General features: G+C 40.9%; 2 protein-coding genes across 3 annotated transcripts in view; one reads left to right on the top strand and one right to left on the bottom strand.

The window, feature by feature from the left end:
• LOC308512768 (T-complex protein 1 subunit beta) overlaps positions 1 to 5,493 on the top strand; it is a 51,718-nt gene extending 46,225 nt beyond the window's left edge. For both annotated transcript variants that reach the window (XM_081082404.1, XM_081082405.1), the window contains 3 exons: positions 747 to 846; positions 1,743 to 1,884; positions 5,217 to 5,493. In XM_081082404.1, the coding sequence (XP_080938530.1) occupies positions 747 to 846; positions 1,743 to 1,884; positions 5,217 to 5,247 (273 nt within the window). In that variant the 3' untranslated portion in view covers positions 5,248 to 5,493. The remainder of the gene's footprint in view (positions 1 to 746; positions 847 to 1,742; positions 1,885 to 5,216) is intronic.
• A 5,947-nt stretch (positions 5,494 to 11,440) lies between these two features.
• On the bottom strand, positions 11,441 to 12,271 carry LRRC10 (leucine rich repeat containing 10; the record flags this gene model as incomplete). The annotated part of the gene is made up of 1 exon (XM_081083159.1): positions 11,441 to 12,271. One exon carries the CDS (start codon positions 12,269 to 12,271, stop codon positions 11,441 to 11,443), a length of 831 nt encoding a protein of 276 aa, XP_080939285.1.
• Between the last annotated feature and the right edge of the window lie 244 nt (positions 12,272 to 12,515).

Here is a 12,515-nt window from a genome sequence, read left to right as displayed (position 1 = left end):
TGGTGTGTTTAGTGGTTAGAGCATCATCACCCTGCACACGGTCAGAGCTTGTGCTAGAGGCAACCAATTAATGTCTCTTTTTCACATTGATGTTTCTTTTTCTCTCCCCTTCCCCCCCTTCACTCTCTAAACACCAATAGAAAAATATCCTTGGATGAGGATTGACAAAACAAAAAAATTTGATTCTGGCCCTAGCTGGTTTGGCTCAATGGATAGAGCATAGGCCTGCAGACTGAAGGGTCCTGGGTTCAATTCCAGTCAAGGGCATGTACCTCAGTTGCAGGCTCTGGTCCTGGTTAAGGGCATGTGGGGGGCAAGCAATCGATGTGTCTCTTCTAACATCGGTGTTTCTCTCTCTCTCTCCCTTTCACTCTCTAAAAATCAATGGGAAAATATTCTCAAGTGGGGATTAAAAAAAACAAATTTGATTCTGGAGTTTATCCTCTTTGAGTAGTGATTAAAAGGAAGCAGATTTTACAGTGTTAATGTATTTTTATAAAGCTATCCTAGTTAGGCATAAATGTTTTTTGTTTTTGTTGTTGTTAATCTTCACCCAAGGATATTTTTTGCCCCAACCGGGGCCAGCGATCTAACCTACAACCCAGGCACATGCCCTTGATCAGGAATTGAACCCTCGACCCTTTGGTGCTTGGGGTGATACTAACCACTGGACAACACCGGCCAGGGCAAGCATAAATGAATTATACTAGAATAGATAGTAACCATTTGTCTTCTCTACTTCATAGTTGCCTACTATTATAGCTGACAACGCAGGCTATGACAGTGCAGATCTGGTGGCACAGCTCCGAGCTGCCCATAGTGAAGGCAATACAACTGCTGGACTGGGTAAGAAATCAATTGGGACCTTGTAGTAGTTAAGAGTAACTTTTACCAAGTTCTTTACCTTTTTAAAAAAATGAATTATCATGGTAACCATATAAAAGACTCCTGTGGCCCTTTTGTAAGCATTACATAATCTAGGAAAATGTTTTACTTCATATTCTCAACACTGCCAAACTTTGTTACTCCATAAAAGGTATAAATCTAGTTAAAAGACTTGTAACTAGTTTGTTATATTATGACTATAGAATTTAAGTACATAAACAGTACTTAAATTCTGAAATAAGTGTAAACTTCGCTATACCTATTGTAATAAAATCAGTATCAATTCCTAATCTCACAGTAGACTTACTCTGACACATTCTTGAATGCAGATCTCTGACACATAGATAAAAGTGGCCAGAAAGGCAAATTTAATTCAGATAGAAAAATATCCCAACAAACTATTCAGGATGTTATAGAAACAGTCTTAGAGGGTAAGTAATCCGGCCATTGGACAAGAGAGCTGATGAATAATGATCTGTATGAAGATGAGGTTAGGATTCTCACAAGAAGAAAACTATTTGATTTCTAAATTCTCCGTTCTAGTGCTTAAGAATTATGGTAATTAGTGAGCAAATTTTCTATAATAATTTTATATATATGTTCAAGATAGGTAGGTGATCTAGTATAAAATTTTGTATAAAATATTCATTATTTGACTTAGTAGTTTTCCACTAATGCAAATAATCAGTAGTTGATGTTTTAATTTTTTAAAAGGCTTTTCTTGAGTCATAGATGAGTCATTGGGTGCTGTAATTTTATTATTTGTGACTGGATTAATTTCACTTCTTAAAAGTCATTAGTGATGTTTGATACTTGTTAAAACCATAGTTTATTTAGTATAAACTTTTTCTTTCCAGATATGAAGGAAGGTACTATTGGCGATATGGCAATACTGGGCATAACAGAAAGTTTCCAAGTGAAACGGCAAGTTCTTCTGAGTGCAGCTGAAGCAGCAGAGGTGATTCTGCGTGTGGATAATATCATCAAAGCAGCACCAAGGTATTGGAGCACTTTATAAAACATTTCTTAGAAAAAAATTATTGACATGGGAACAAACAGGTAGCTGCATATATTTGATATGGTAGTTGATAGAAAGTGTAGCCATTTTTGCCTAGATAAAAGAATTACGCAAGTTATTTAAAATATGTAATCACAACTCTTAGATTTAAGCCAGAAAAGCTTAAGGGAGTAGGGTATGGTGACACAGGGTAGCTCTCAAGATTGAACGGCACATAAAAAGCCAGGTTTGGAAAGGTCAAGAACCAGAGGGCTTGGGGGCAGGGGAAAAGCTAATATCTTATAATGGATCAGCTCCACTCATTTCCTGTCCTGGGCACACTTTTCCATACTGACATTATTTTTTTTTAGAGCGATGAGTTTCCTGTAGTTCCTTTATTGTATTGATTTCAAAGAGGAAGAGAGAGACAGAGAGAGAAACATCAGTGATGAGAGAGAATCATTGATCGGCTGCCTCCTGCATGCCCCCCACTGGGGATCGAGCCCACAACCTGGGCATGTGCCCTTGACCTTTCAGTCCGCAGGCCGACGCTCTGTCCACTGAGCAAAACCCGCTAGAGCTATACTGACATTCTTTTTTTTTTTTTTTAAATATATTTTTATAGATTTGAGAGAGAAAGGGAGAGGGAGAAAGAGATAGAAACATCAATGACGAGAGAGAATCATTGATTGGCTGCCTCCTGTATGCCCCCTACTGGGGTTGAGCCCATAACCTAGGCATGTCCCCTTGCCCAGACTTGAACCTGGGATCCTTCTATCCACAGGCCGACACTCCTCTATCCACTGAGCCAAACTGGCTAGGGCCATACCGACATTCTTAAGCACATAATGAGCAGAGTTTCTTGCATGTTCCTATATCAGCTTTTCTAAGATGTCAAGTTCTTTTAAAAGTCATTCACATTAAAATGATTAAATGCCAAGAAAATTTTAACTTTTGAATATTCAGTTAATAATTTCAGTTACTCTTATTAATAGTTACCAAAATCATTTATTTTTACCTGTTAGTGATGGTTCAGGGAGATGTGAGGGAATGGTGGCATGGACCAGGAGGTAGAAGTGAAGGTGATGGTGAGAAGTGGTTGGTAAAAGATACATACTTTGAAGGTAGGATTTGATTATGGGTTGGATGCAAGAAGTGAGAGGAAAGGGAATTGTGGCTAATTCAAGGTTTTTGTAGGGAGAAATAGAATTTCTCTTATCTGAGATGGCTTTGGGAGGGAAGAAGGGGATTTCAATTGGGGAATTTGAGATGTCTTTTGATAGTTGAGTTGGGTAGTTGATTTTGTAGTTTAGGAGAAAGTTGGAGCTATAGTTATAAATGTAGGAGTTGTCAGCCTATGTGTGTTATTTAGAGCCATTAGACTGGCCCAGTCCCCAAGGGAATGAATGTAGTTAAAAAAGGAAAGCAGTTTTAAGGACTCAACACTGAAGAATTCCAGTTTGGAAAGATTCAAACTGGATTCATGGTATAATCTCTGCTTTTATATTTGAGATTCTTCATAATACAAAAGGTGGGAATAGCGGGGGGTTGCTACTACAGTGGGAGGAAAAATCAAGAGAATGAGTATCCAGAAGCCAAGTGAAGAAAGGATTTAGGAAGGAGGAGTGATCAACTGTCAAAATGATGCAAATAGGTCAAGTAAAATAAGGACTGACAATTGACCTTAAAAATTGGATTTAATGCCCAGCCGGTATTGCTTAGTGGTTGAGTGTCGGCCCATGAACCAGGATGTCATGATTCGATTCCTGGTCAGGACACAAGCCCAGGTTGTAGGCTCGTTCCCCAGTAGGGGGCAGCCGATTGATAGTTCTCATTGATGGTTCTATCTCTCTATCCCTCCTTCCTCTCACTAAAATCAATTTAAAAATATTAGAAAAAAATTGTTTAATCACAGGCCATTGGTAATCTTGACAAATAGTTTTAGTGGAATGGAGGGGGGTGGGAAAAGAGGAATTGGAGAAAGTGTATATAGACTGCTTTTTTGAGGAGTTGTGTGAATGGGAGCAGATAAGTGGGGTAGTAGCTAGAGGAGGTGTATGGGTCTTGACATTGAAAATTCAGCTTAAGAGGGAGCGATTTCCTAGAGAGAAAATGATGGATGCAGAAAAGGGGATCTGTCCACTAAGCAGCTGCAAGAAGGAATGGGAGATCAGAGAATAAGAGCAGGAGTTGGTTTTAGACAGGAGCACAAGGAGTTAATCTGGAGTAATAGGAAGGAAGTTGGAATGCTATAGGAAATTGTACCTTAAAAGCCCAAAGTTACAAATGACTTTTTTTGTGCAGAACCCTGCATTATTCATTTCATTGACTTCTGTGAGTGGCAACTATCGTAATACTATTAGAGGAAGGAAAGAGTAGAGAATATTGATTTGGATGTAGAGAGAACAGATGAAATGGTATTTAAGTCTGTGATATAGTGGAAAGCGGACTGGAATGAAAAATCTAGAGATTCCCTGCTTCTGGTCCTAGGAAGATAGGATAATGAGGAGCACTTCCCTCACCAGTTCCCATATTTTGAAATAGAAAATTGGTAAGAAGGAGAAGCTGACAGAAAGTTTTTTTTGGAAGTAGTGCCACCAAAGATGACTAAATGCAATTATGATTTATCTCTTTATATGATTCCAGTATGCTGTCTATTCTCCTTGAGTCTGTATTCATGCTTTTCTGCTTCTCTTACTAGTAACTGTTGTGTTTATTAGAAGCAGTGTTTCTCAAGTCCTAGCTTCTTGAACAGGCATTAAGTAAATAATTTGACTAGTACCCCTACCATGCCACCTTCCTGAGCCATTCACTATATGGTTACGAGAGAATAAAAGTGTAACATGTAAGAGGTACTATTGGTGAGTTACTTGACCCCATCACCACCTGACCTGTTGGATTTTTTTTTTTTCCTTCAGTTAGAATAGTGATCCAGAGATTTTCATCTGGAGGTTCCTAAGCCTTGTCATTTTACAGTTTCTGGTTAAGAGTAACTGTCTTTGACTATTTTAGTAAAATTCCCTAACACATAGTAGTTGCAAACATGAATTAACCACTTTTTGGAAAATACATATTAATCACTTTCTGGAAAATGACGTATTTGTTTAAGTAGGTTGTTTGGACAAGAAGTTAAGAATTGCTAAATTACTATAGACCATATTTCATAGATATATAAAGTCTTCTTAATAAAATGATAATTGAGGGATGTTAGGTAAAAACATCTTGTAGAGAATTGGATTATAATGGTCTTAATAATATAAACTTTTGGTTACAATCATGCTTTTCATTCTCACATTGACTTTTTTCTAAAGTGTATGTTGTATAATCCTTGCAGGAAACGTGTGCCTGATCACCACCCTTGTTAAGCATTCCTATATGCTGTTATGCTCTGGACCAGCTCATAGCAAAGTTGTTTGAAAGACTTCGACTTCTTAAAGAAGACTGTGGAATCGAAGTTGATCTGTGGTTCTTATATCCTTAAATTTAGACATTTAGCTGACCTTTCATTTTAACATGGGTCTAACTTATTTGCTGTTCATTCTCCATAAAATTCAGTTGTTTTAAAAGTACATTTCTAATACTGTGCATCAAAATAAAAATTTGAACAATTACTACGTCTTACCTTTTTTAGTGATTTGTTACTTGTAACTTAGTGGGTATGGATGATTGTACTTTCAGGATAGAGTTGTTTCAACTTAACTACTGATTGACCTTAAACATTAATGAAATAATGATCTTGGTTAACATAAGTCCAAGTCAAATGTGATACACATACACAAATTTTTTGGTTCTCAGTTATACATAACCTTTATTAACTAACCATTTATTTTTATTTAGTGAAAATACCTAGTCTTCAGTACTCATTTAATTTTGTGTAGCCTAAGCACTCTCTCTTATATAGGAGAATTTATGATGGTTTTTGTTACTTCAAGTGGGAAAGAGTCATTTTAAAAATATAAATATTTTTATTGATTTCAGAGAGCAAGGGAGAGGGAGAGAGAGAGAGAAACATCAGCAATGAGAGAATCATCTATTGGCTGCCTCCTGCACGCCCCACACTGGGGACTGAGCTCAGGAACCTTGAAGCCCTTACAGATTTTATTGTCATGGCCGTAGAATACTCCAAGTTAACAAAATTTTTTAAAAATATATTTTTATCGCCAAAGCCGGTTTGGCTCAGTGGATAGAGCGTCGGCCTGCGGACTGAAGGGTCCCGGGTTCGATTCCGGTCGAGGGCATGTGCCTGGGTTGCGGGCACATCCCCAGCGGGAGATGTGCAGGAGGCAGCTGATTGATGTTTCTCTCTCATCAATGTTTCTGGCTCTCTGTCTCTCTCCCTTCCTCTCTGTGAAAAATCAATAGAATATATTAAAAAATAAAATAAAAATATATTGATTTTACAGAGAGGGAAAGAGATGGAGAGTTAGAAACATCAATCAACTGCCTCCTGCACAACCCCTACTGGGGATTGAGCCCACAACCAAGGTACATTCCCTTGGCCGGAATCAAACCTGGGAGCCTTTAGTCTGCAGGCCGAAGCTCTTATCCACTAAGCCAGTGGTTCTCAACCTTCTGGCCCTTTAAATACAGTTCCTCATGTTGTGACCCAACCATAAAATTATTTTCGTTGCTACTTCATAACTAATGTTGCTACTGTTAGGAATCGTAATGTAAATATCTGATATGCAGGATGGTCTTAGGCGACCCCTGTGAAAGGGTTGTTTGACTGCCAAAGGGGTCGCGACCCACAGGATGAGAACCGGTGCACTAAGCCAAACCAGTTAGGGCCCAAGTTAACAAGGAGGTAAAGTTCTAACGTAGGCCCTTCTAATTTCTATGAGTTTTAGAATAGTTTTTGTTAACTCAAAAACAAAATATGGAAGCAGTGATCTTTATTTTCACAAGACTTCTGTAACATGGAAATAGAAATTTGGAATGTACATTAATAATCACTGCATAGAAAATAGTCTAAATGCTCAGGATTTTAAAATTTCTTCTAGTAGCCTTCAGGGTTTTATTTGCAGGAGAATGTGTGCTGATTACTCTCTTGAGCTCTCCTCAAGCCAAGGTCTGTTCTTGGCCTGCTTGGACACCTTGAGGCTTTCCCTGGATGACTGCTTCACAATTCTTTGTGTGCTTGTTTCCTGTGATTTAACTCAGGAGGCAATGGCAGGAGAAGGAATCACTATTTCCCCCTGTTTTTACTCTTTGTCTGTGGAAGTGGCTGTATCCCTGTGAGACGTACCAGTAGTAGCTTCACAGGGCAGCCCCTCTTATGGCTCTCAGCTCTTACTGGATTTGGGTAACATTTCTGTTACCTTTTCAGTTAGCCATACAGGTCATGACAGCTGCTGCTGCTGTTCTGGTTTCTGTGTATCAGTATTACCACCTCAGTACTGGTTTTTCCCTCCCTCAATCCTGTTCAGTAATAGTTCCTGTATTAAAGTCTCCCCATGTAAACCGTATGGGGTGGGGGCGGGGAGGGGGGGGGCGTTGTGAATGAATTTTTTTGCCAGGAACCTGACTGATAAAAGTTAACAGAATACTCTTTGTATAGAATTATTTCCTAAAGTCTGCCTAGACTAGTGTAGTAGAACATTCATAGAACAAGTGTAAAGAGGACTTAATGTTTTTAAAATTAGAATTACTGCCCTGGCCTATTTGGGTCAGTGGATAGAGTGTTGGTCCCTGGTTTGATTTTGGTCAAGGGCACATGCCCAAGTTGTGGTCTCAATCCCCAGTAGGGGGTGTGCAGGAGGCATCTCTCATCATTGATGTTTCTCCCTTCCTCTCTGAAATCAATAAAAATATATTAAAAAATAAAATTAGAATTACTATAGAACACTCCAGCTTCTCAATAGGAAGAATACAGCAAACCTGATTTCACAACTTCATTTTTAAAGGTATTGAAAAGGTTATATGAATTGACTTATGCAAGACCCTGAGGATAGTACATACCATGCCTGGGCTGGGTGCCTGATAAAATCTCCAAAATTCAGGTAACTTGGTAGAATTGTACTAGGCACTGGAGATTCACAGATAAACATCACTTGTTTCCTGTTCAGAAGTAGTCCAGAAGAGAAAAACATAAACTTAGTTGTTCTTTTAACAGTGTTAATACCCGTTCTATGGTAGTGAGACTGTAAAGGTGTATGCATTTTTTTTATAGTGATAAAGGCCAGAGAGTAAAGTGTCTAGCGGATACACACCCATGTCTTTAGTCCGAGGCCTCCTGCCCCTCAGGACACACAAGGGTTTAGTGCCAAGGAATAGCCTCATGTTTTCAAGTACAGCAGTTCCTCATGCTCTTTTCAATTTTTCATTACATGGATAAGATGCTGTAGGAACTTAACTCCTGTTTATATCAGCCTGTGGTAAAATTGGTTTTGTTATATGTCCTTTTGCTTAAAGTTGTAGAACCTCTCAATGCTAAGTAAGGACTTAACTGTACTTGGTGATATTGTTGATTCTAGAATACATAGGGAAAGGGCAAAGTATATTCATTTAGAAATTTAAAAGTGAAGTCTTTAGTATTATGTCTGTGTTTTCCTATTTAGATAAGCCAGAAGCATTTGACCACATGGCAGTTATATTTCTCCTATTCAAGACTAGATACTGTTGTTGAAAATTTTATTGAAAACGGAAAAGTTTTTTTCTATGGCATTTATGTTTTTTCCTTCAAGCAAGGAACTGTACTAATAGTAGGGTAAATATAAGTATTGTGCTGCATGGCATAAGAATGTGGTATGTAAACATCAGCTGTCGCCTGTCAGGCACTTTTCTGTGCTCTTTATACACAGTAATTAGTTTAATCCTTGTAGTACCTGAGAGGTAGGAACTTAACCATTTACTGATGAGAAAACAGGTACACAGATGGTAACTGACCAGTAAATGCCAAACATGGGATTTGACCTCAGGTAGTTTGAAGGCCAGGCTCTTAATCATCATACCACACTGCGCTTTTAGTTAAAATTTGAGTCTACATGACTGTTATGCCACATGCCCACTTTTTAAATGTGAAATTACATGATGTTACATGTTAGGACCAAAAAAAAAAAAATTGGCTCATTTCCATAGAATGCATATTAAAGTATTTTGGTTGGCATCACTCATATTTATGGAAGCTAAAATTCTGTACAAACTTCTGGAAGAGATTTTCCTCTGATGCATAACACTTTAAGGTTCAGGACTTTTAAAATCATAAGTAAAGTTACATTTGGTGCTTCAACATTTTCTGCTTTTTAACTTTCTAATTGTGTCAGAATTTCAAGAAAAAGTAATGGAAGTGGAAATAGGCATTTACATAGTTACTATATTAAAATTGATTGAAACCCTATAGTGTAAATATTTTGTGCAGCAAAATCAGTGGTGATTTCTTAATCATATTGTTTGAGAAATGTTTATTATGTAATATTTTAAAAGAAAAAAGTTTGTGTGCAAATGTTTATAATTTAACATTTGATTCAGACTGGGTAGCTCATTATATGGGAACTCTGTGTAGCTCATGTGGTTTCACTTTGCCTTATGGCTTGTAGCCGTAGGTCATGGGGCCACACTGGAAAAGGTGGGTTGTTAGTCTTAGGAGGGGAAGACAGGGTCAAAAGAAAGTCAAAGCCAAAACAAGAAGCGTCATCCTGTATACCAAAAGGTTTTGGGTTTGATTCTTGGTCAGGCCAAGTAAAGGAGGAAGCCAATGGATGTTCTCACATTGGTTTCTCTCTCAGGTGAGCACTAAAGTCAAGTCTGACTGGTGTAGCTCTGATTGAGCGTCAGTGTATGACCCATGACAGTTTGAATCCCAGTCAGGGCACATGCCCAGGTTTCGGGCTTGTTCACAGTAGGGGGTGGGGTGTACAGGAGGTGGCCGATCAATGGTTCTCATCACTGATGTTGCTAACTTCCTCTCCCTTTCTTTGAAATCAATAAAACCATATTTTTAAAAAGTCAGAACTTTCATCATAAGGCTGCCTGTTGGCAGAAAGTTTCTGGCATGAACTGAGTATAGTTTAGTTTCAATCATTAGGAATGAGTAAATAGACTATAAATACTGCCTGTCTAATAGAAATCTGGGCTCATTACTAAAGGAGTTAAATGTTTGGCAACCTATTACATTTAATGATGAAAGTTTAATCAGTGGGTTGCAGGTACTCTACAGATTGGGAGAGGTGATAGGAAGACTATATGATATGAAACTTCGTCTGGTTTACCAAGAAATATCTGTGGTAGGAAAACATGAAAACAGCCTGCTGTGTAATGTCATTTGAGAACCAAACTTTGATGGGTTAAGATGCTTTTATGGCAAAAAGCTAATAGTATGTTTTAGTTAAGATGACATTTTAGTGTCCTTGATTGCTGAAAAAGTTTAAAGAATTTCTGTCATTCTTTTTACATAAAGAATTGTGTTCTCAAATCACCCACTGACAGCAGCTTCTTTCCCTGCTGCCCCCCCCCCCCCCCCCCAAGTAGCAAAGGAACATTTTACTCTCATGAGCTTTCGTCCAACAGCAAGGAGTCATTAAAATTGAGATACGTTACTGACTAAAACTGGTCTGTACAAACACCAATAGAACAACTTCCCCCTGTTTCAAATGAATGAAATGAGCAGTTTCTTTAAAGTATCCATGGGAAGAAGGTCACAATTTACATACTTTTAAAAATGTCCAAAATTCCTACTTTTATACACTGATCATCAAAAGGACCCTACCTACAAAAATCAAAACAAATCAGAGATACTTGAGGCTAAAGAGGCAAAAGCTGCCTCTGTACCACAACCTGCAATTCAAATTTCCAAGTGCTTGTTTCAAGTGAACAGATTCCCCCACCTACTCCCTTTAACCTGGTAGATTCTGGAAACGTGGTTTCCCTCCATGGCAGGGAAACAGTGGGGCCCTCTCCACAGGCAGCCAGGGTTACCACGAGGCTGGATTGAATGAGACCACATTGCCATGGAGAGGCTCCACTTCCAACATGACTTCCAGCATTGTCAGCGAAGGAAACAGTTCAGAGCAGACCTTGGGTCAAACCTTTTAGGGAAAATGAGCCAAGTCAGCACGAACCCCTGTCAAATTTAAGGTGGCAGCCTTGGCAACAGCAAGGTCTTTCTGTGAGTGACTGACTGACTAGGTAGAAATGTCCTTTTAAAGTGGCCTGAATTAGTCATATTTTCATACCATTTGTGGTCACTCCTAGTAAGAAAATACATGTGCAAAGGGCTGGAGGCGGTCTTTTTCGGTAAGTTCTTTACAAAGTCCTTATTTGAGGTGCTCACGGCCTCCTGACCAGCCACTCTGGAGAGTGGAGGGGGCCACAGAGCCCCAGTCCTTGCTCTTCACTGTTTCAAAATACCTACTTGGAAAGACTGGTTTTCTGGCAAGGAAGTTGTCATGCTGCCCTTTGGGAGAGAGATTTGCCAGACATTTTTCTTCTTGGTGTGATTTAGGGATTTCATCCGACTCCACCGGCTCCTGCTGGCGGAGATGCCCTAACTGTCCCAGAGCACTGGAGAGGTCTCCGGAGATGCCAGCTGGGCTCCTGGCATTGACCTACCGCCGAAGCTCCTCAGGAGTTGGTAGGAGGAAGTGGAGGAGGTGGGGCAGGTGCCTCCTGGCTTCCCTCGGCCAAAGCATAGCGCCTGGCTTTTCTGTGGTCAGGCTCTGGTGTCTCCTCTGCCCATCTTCCCACGCGGCGCACGCCTTTGGCCACCTTGGGGGCATTCCTGCAAGGGTTGTGGTCATAGATAACCAGCTTCAGACTTGACAGGTGGGCCAGGCTGGGGAAGTAGCAGATGTTGTTCCGGTCCACGTCGATCACCTCCAGGAAGGGCATGTGAAGCAACACAGCGGGGAAGTCGGTCAGCAGGTTGCCTGAGAGCCAGATGGTTCTCAGCTCCCGGAGGCGCCGCAGCTGGCCTGGCAGCAGACGCAGGGCGTTAGAGCCGGCGTGCAGAGTCTTCAGGAGACTGAGCTCACACACCACATCTGGCAGCTGGGTGAGGCAGTTGGCCTCGACCCACAGGGTCCGCAGGTTCTGGAGCAGGCTCAGTTCATTGGGGAGATCGCAGAGTTTGTTGTTGCCCAGGTAGAGGATGCAGAGCTGTTTCAGAGTACACACCACCTGGGGCAGTGCCTTGAAGTTGTTGAAATCCAGGGCCAGGATCTGCAGGTTCTGTAGCTGCCCCAGCTCCAGAGGCAGGCTGCTGAGGTGGTTGTCACTCAGGTAGAGCTTGACCAGCTCCCGGAAGGAGCACACGTGCACGGGCAAGCGGCGGAGCTGGCTCCCACTCAGATCCACCATCTTGTCCAGCGGCATCTCCCGGAGGTCTCTGACCACGAAGTTCTGGCAGCGGTCAGCAGGGATGAAGGCCACGAGGGCCCTGATGGTGTTCCCCATGCGGAGGCTGGAGGCATGGTGAGCCCCGGCCCACCAACCGATGGGGCTGCTGCCCACTGCCCGGAGGCCTGTCCTCCCCTCCCATTATAACCGAGGGGGGTGGTGGCGTGACAGCAGCCAGTCACTTCAACAGAGGAAAGTGCTTCTGATAGCAACCTGAGTGTCGGGTGACAGGCCCAATAGCAGGCCAGGTCCAGGAGCCCAGGTCTGCCTCACATACTTGCTTTCAGTCCCTTAAACCCCC

The sequence above is a fragment of the Myotis nattereri genome (assembly GCF_964212035.1).
Source record: "Myotis nattereri genome assembly, chromosome: 2".
NCBI lineage: Eukaryota > Metazoa > Chordata > Mammalia > Chiroptera > Vespertilionidae > Myotis > Myotis nattereri.
Note: the sequence above shows the minus strand (reverse complement) of the source record. Positions and strands in the feature narration are given on the sequence as shown.